This window comes from Gavialis gangeticus, unplaced genomic scaffold, assembly GCF_001723915.1.
Source record: "Gavialis gangeticus isolate Ggan-Ray unplaced genomic scaffold, GavGan_comp1, whole genome shotgun sequence".
NCBI lineage: Eukaryota > Metazoa > Chordata > Crocodylia > Gavialidae > Gavialis > Gavialis gangeticus.
In genome coordinates this window covers 159,881,816-159,887,832 of record NW_017729024.1, presented here as the reverse complement: position 1 = coordinate 159,887,832, position 6,017 = coordinate 159,881,816, and the positions used below count along the sequence as shown (strand labels likewise).

Genomic DNA, 6,017 nt, shown 5'->3' with positions numbered 1-6,017 from the left:
CCTATGGATTCAGGCGGCGCATGCGCGCAGGACTTCCCGCGACGCATGCGCAGCACGTGTCAGCCCCCATCTCTACTGCGCATGCGGAGAGCGCGGTCGCCGTGGCAACGGGGACGCGATGTCGGACATCCTGTGCGAGTGGCTCAACCGGGAGGTGATGCTGTCCCGGCCCGTGGGTGAGCGCGCGGCGCCAGCGGGGCGTGGGCCTGGGTCCCTGCTGCTCCCTGCGGCGGGGGACGGGAGCCGCGTGGGGCCGCGGGGCAGGGCGGCAGCGGGGTGCTTCGCCCCGGCGGGGCTCGGGGCTTTTTCTCTCAACTGTTTCGTTTGGAGCCCGACGGAAATCGCTGCCGGGCTGGTATTGAGCTGAATTAGAAGTGGAGTAAATCAGACATTGCTCTGAACGGGTTTCTGTGTAGAGACGGGAACCGCAGGGCTGGGGTCACCTAGTCTGACCCCTGCCTGAGGCAGGATGGGCCCCATCCAAACCGCCCCGTGCAGCCAGCGTCTAAACCAGCAGCTCCCAAACTCAGATTGCACACCGTCTGTTTACAAAGATACAGCCTGAAGGACCACCCGCTAATTTCCACTGGCACTTTTTTTAGTTCCACCTTAAGGGCCACCAGCTCATTTTTGGCATACAAAGTCATTATAAAACATCTGTTGGCGCATACTACTGGCAGGTTGTCTGTGTCCAACTGGTGGTAGGCATACCACAGATTGGCAACCGCTGGTCTAAAAGTGCCCAAACACAGAGCGAACCCCTGAGCTGCCACAGGTAAAGCAGGGTGGGGCAGGGCAGCCAGTATCCTGCTTCTGTGAAATGTTGTCTATATCTGCTCAAGAGATGCTGGGTAGAGGGCCCAGTGCCTGCTACAGAGGAAGCAAAACCCCCACAGTCGGTACCAACCTGACCCTGTGGTACAAGGCCTTCCTGGCCCCAAATATGGCGACCCTAAGTGGAGCAGCAAGACCTTCCAGCAGGTTCTGGTCCCAGTGGGAGTGCTGGTGCACCCCAGTCAGAGCCTCTGAAGAAAGCTGCTGTTTGAAGACAAATTTATATTATTAAAGTTACTTTAAGACATTCATTTCTTTATCAGAAATGTATCTGATACACTCGAGGTTTTACAAGAGTGATAACGAATGGTATTACAATTAAGTTTTAGTCTCTAATGTGATACAGATACTGTAACATTTTATAATATGCTTCATTATTGATGTGACGCTTTGTATGTTGTTACCACTGCTTGTTTCATTAACTCAGATCCAAACACATTACCAAAAGAATTTTCTACTGGGTACCTCATTGGAGAACTTCTTCACAAATATGAGCTTCAGGATGACTTTAACCAGTTTTCACAAAGCAGGTTAGTAAATTTAAGGCATAAGTAGTACACATATTTCCCATATAAATTATACAAGATTTTTGTTTTAGTAATAAAGATTTCTTAGTACAGAATAAGTAATTCATCCAGTCCCTAGTACATGCATGTAGGCAGCTTTTTGCAATGAATTTCTCCCTTTAAAATATAAGGAAACATAGGACTAAAAATCCAGATTGTCCAATGAGGTACTTAAATGGAGATTATGTGAAATTTAGGATCTAGACACTAATACTGGTATAAACTGCTTTTACACCAGGGTAGATATGGAGTGGACATTCTGTGTATAGCTTTAGACCAGTAAAAGCCAGTTTTGGATAAAGTTACCCCTTAAGAAGTCATGAGCACCCCAGCATGAGGATTAATAATGTGAATTCATGTAATTAATGTGTCCTCAGCCCAAATCAGTTTCATCCTAGGGTGAACTAGGCTGTCGCCTACAAAAGCTGATACCCCTCTGACCCGGTCTCTCCCTTTTGCCTGATTTCAGATTAACAGAACTTCAGACTGATACAGAGAAAGGGAGTTGGCAGTCTGGCTCCTAAGTGGGTGGGGGACCTAATGTGAAGCCAGAGACAGATGCTTTAACTCCAGAGCAGGGTGGAAATTCAGATGCACCTTTGTGTCTACTGTTACCTACTGGCTAGCTTTAGATGGTTCCTCACTCAGCATCTGAGTTTGCAAGTTGCTCTTTGAAGATACCCAACCCTCTCTAGTTACTGTATAAACACCTGTGGAGTTTTTTTTTTAATTTCTCCATAAGGCATTAGGCATTACAGCACCTAAGTGAAAGTGCCTGAGGATCATTTCCCTATAGTATGTAGTAGTATGCAGAGCACTATATAGAAATGAGGCGGAAGGTAGGACAGGGTAGCAATGTAGAGACTAATTGATTCAGAAAGGCATGAGCTTTTTTAGGTGACAAACTACTTAATCAGATGCTATGAACATGAGCGTCTGACAAAATAGGCTGTTGCTTGCAAAAGCTTATGCCTTTTGAAACCAGTTTGTCACTACAATGCTACTCTGCCCTTCCTTCTGCTCTCTGTCAGACTGACACAGCTAACTACCTCTCTCTCTACATAACAGAAGCAAATTACTATACTGTATATTATATGTTTTTTTTAATTATTTAGGGTTGCAAATGCTAAACTTAACAATTTCTCTCGCTTGGAACCAACACTTCAACTCCTTGGTGTGCAGTTTGACCAGAATGTAGCCCAGAGCATCATGACGGAACAGCCTGGGGCTGCAACCAAACTTTTGTATCAAATGTATATTGCTCTAGAAAAAAAGAAAAAGGCAGGGCTTACTGGAGTAGCCATGGAAACCATGAGACCTGCAGCACCTGCAAAGCTCAAGTACATTGAGAGTACTTTGTATCGAGAGGTAGGTGAATTAAATGTGCTTGACATACATATCACTAGATATTCGATAGAGTAAAATGCAGTACCCTTACCTGTACATCTTGGATCACAAAAACTATGCAGATCCACTTACTGGAAACCTTTCTTCAACACAGGATGTCCAATTTCTGAAAGGCCAAAGGTTGTGTGCCACAAGCACAACCCCTCTGACACATGGCTGGCTGGCTTCCCCACCCCTTACCACACTGCACTGCACAGCAGGCAATCCTTCGCTACACTTCACAGGTGCTTCCATCCTGCACAGTTGCTCCAGGCCCCCTGATTCTCCCAGGCTGTGGGGCTCCATTGGCTCTTCAGACTGTCCTGCCCCACTCTCAGGGGGGAGCAGGAAGTAGAAGCTGGAGAAGGGAGGGGGAGCCTGGAGACCCTGATTGCAGCAGCATGAGTGATGGGAGGAGTAGCCTCTGGACCAGGAAGCTGGGGACTATAAGTATACTCCTAGCAGGCTGGATGCTTCCTCTGGACCACCAGCTGGACACCTCTGGTTCAACATATATTACGTATGTGAAAAAATATACTGTATTTTCTCACATACAGCATACACTTTTCCCTCCCCAAAAATCAGCCGCTGGAAATTACAGTATGCATTATATGCAAGAAATATGGTAAGAGCAGTTTTTGGTGGTTACGGGCAAAAGGGAAAGTAAAACCTATGCAAGACTCAACAGCAGCTCAGTGAGTGGGCTTGTCTCCCTAGCTGCTGCTATTTGGCTACATACTACACAAAAAGATTTTTTTCCTTCATTCTGCCTTTCAAAAACAAGATGTGGATTTTATTTTGGGGTGTGTTGTATGCCATAAAATACAATATTTCTTTGGCCTGGTGTCTCCAAGATATACACCTGGTTTTCCCTGTACTTTGTTGATTCACAGAAATGTCACTCCACTTTCACTTTCTTTAACCAGCTCTTTCCTTAGCTGCACCCTTCTGATTTTCTCCTGCTTTGAAGTACAGAACAGTGCAGGCTAATCATTTTGGAGCAATTCCTTCTTACTCTTTTTCAGCAGCCTCTCTTGTAAACTGTAGCACCGTGGAAAAGTAAGTAAGCTAATTTTGAATGAGTTGATTCTTGGAAGGGTAAATCATTGCTCATAATATTCCCTACTCTTGTAACTGGAGTACTTCCAATACTTGAATGAGCTTGTCACTTGAATATCTTTACATTATATTCCTGACTGAAGTGTAGACCTATCACAAAATTAAGCAAAAAACAGAAGACTGAAAGTGAGTCATAGTGGAGAAACATTTTTTAACTTCATTGGCAGTACTCACACTCCTTTATCAGGATGAGCAACTTCAAATAAATTATATACTGTGAATCAAGTTCACCCAGACGTATGCCCTTTGCTGGCATGAACCTTGCCATAAACCCACAGTGGTAGGAAGTTCACCAATGAGAATGGGAGCAGCACCAAGCAGCCATCATACCCATTCATCAAGAATGTTGTGTTGGTGGCACAAACCAGGAGGTGCAGTTAGGCCACAGTGAGTAGCCCCTGCCAGCTAATCGAGCACATGTTCAAAGAAACATTTTCTGTCCTGGTTTTCAACAGTCTTCACCAGTTTCTGTGAACCTGGCCCTTTCTTTTAAAATATTCCACTGTGCCTTGATGTTCTTCTGTGTATATCAGTACATGTGAAATGCCTATTTAAATATCATTTTCTGAAATGCTTCTTTAGAACAGTTTTGGGTTCTGGCAATAGCTTAAATGGTTAATAAAATGTTTGTGTTACTGCTTCTTACTCTTGGATATTTTGAACGTTATTGCATTTTAGCGTTTGAAGAACTTAACACCACGGCAGACTGACTTGAGACTACAGCAGGTTTCAGAACATTTTGAAATGAAATCTAAGAACATGGAAGCTAAAATAACTCGTGTACACATTGTAGAACAACAAAAAGTTCAAAAACTCCAGGAGGAACAAAGAGTGCAAGACCTTGAAAAGGTAAGAAGCCAAATGATTTTTTTTCATACCAGGTCTGCAGTTCTTTAGATGCATTTTCTTAAGGTTAAGCATGTGATCAGTTCTATTTAAAATTATTCATTGGCCTTATGTTACTCCTATGCAGTCTCATGTTTATAAAAAAGCATAAAAATCAGTAATGCTAGTGATGGATATTAAAATATTATTAAGAAACCCAGGCCTGGAAATTCTGTGGAGTAAGCAGCAGTAGTATTGAGTCCTATGGCATCCAGAGTCACTGTGTCATCAGGATCGGTGGCTGTGGGAGTTAACGCCATTATTACTTGTCCCGCTGTAGAATTCCCATGTTGGGATCCCTGTTGGGAATGCCTTTTGGTTTCAACCTGGTGAGCAGTGGCAGTGTTAACTCATGGGAGCTGGTTGCTCCCAACACTGCATTTCCAAGTTGAGATCCCTGTTGTGGATGCCTTTCTGCAGCAGGGCAAGAAGGGAGTGGTAGTGTAGTCAGCATGTGAGAGTTAACACCGCTGCCACTTGCCCTGCACCTGGATGAATGTTGTGTGGTCAGCAAAAAGCTCTGCGGTCAGGTTAGGGCTTGTAAATCTAAATGAGTTAGACAGCCCTGATGTAACCAATAGACTTTTTTTATAAGACACTTAAAACATTAGTATTTAGAAAGTGTATATTTAAATAACAGGATAATTCACAGTGTGCACATATTGTCGAACTTCAAATGGATTATTAGGAAAGATGACCAAAGGCAAATATTGCAGCTTCACACACCTTGTGATATTTCAACATGAAATGCAACATTGCTTGCGTGACAGAACAGGCTAAGTGGGCTAAGTTCTTGCAGTTCCAATGGGGAACACTTGGGGGGGAGGCGGGGAGGAGGGCTCAGAGTTAATAGGCTATGCTGCAAAGAGTTTCAGAAGCAAGATACCTATATACATACCCTTTTCACCCCATGGCGAAATGGCAGTCTGGGCCTAGCAAGCAGGGCCCAGAGACTGCTCCTTAATTGGAACCAATTAAGAGCGCTAAGTGGGGGTTGCCTGTACTCCCTACCTCTCTCAGAGCCTCACTCTTTCTCCTCTGGCCCAGTCAGCTCCCACTTGCAACAAAAAAGTTACAAAACTATAGTAACCTGGAGGACCACATTCACGCAATATAATTAAACATTACATCTCGGAAAAACCAAGCACTAAGTGAAATTGCGGTAAGCGAAATCCATTCACCCATAGAAATGAATGTAACTATAGGTAATTAATTAGTTACCATGAC

The 6,017-nt window shown here is 44.2% G+C and overlaps 1 protein-coding gene across 5 annotated transcripts in view; it reads left to right on the top strand.

Moving 5' to 3' along the window:
• The first annotated feature begins 115 nt into the window (after nucleotides 1-115).
• The window catches only part of SPEF2 (sperm flagellar 2), a 178,647-nt gene continuing 172,745 nt past the window's right edge, over nucleotides 116-6,017 (top strand). For all 5 annotated transcript variants that reach the window (XM_019517971.1, XM_019517972.1, XM_019517970.1 and 2 more), the window contains exons 1-4: nucleotides 116-176; nucleotides 1,262-1,364; nucleotides 2,516-2,768; nucleotides 4,584-4,754. In XM_019517971.1, the coding sequence (XP_019373516.1) occupies nucleotides 119-176; nucleotides 1,262-1,364; nucleotides 2,516-2,768; nucleotides 4,584-4,754 (585 nt within the window). In that variant the 5' untranslated portion in view covers nucleotides 116-118. The remainder of the gene's footprint in view (nucleotides 177-1,261; nucleotides 1,365-2,515; nucleotides 2,769-4,583; nucleotides 4,755-6,017) is intronic.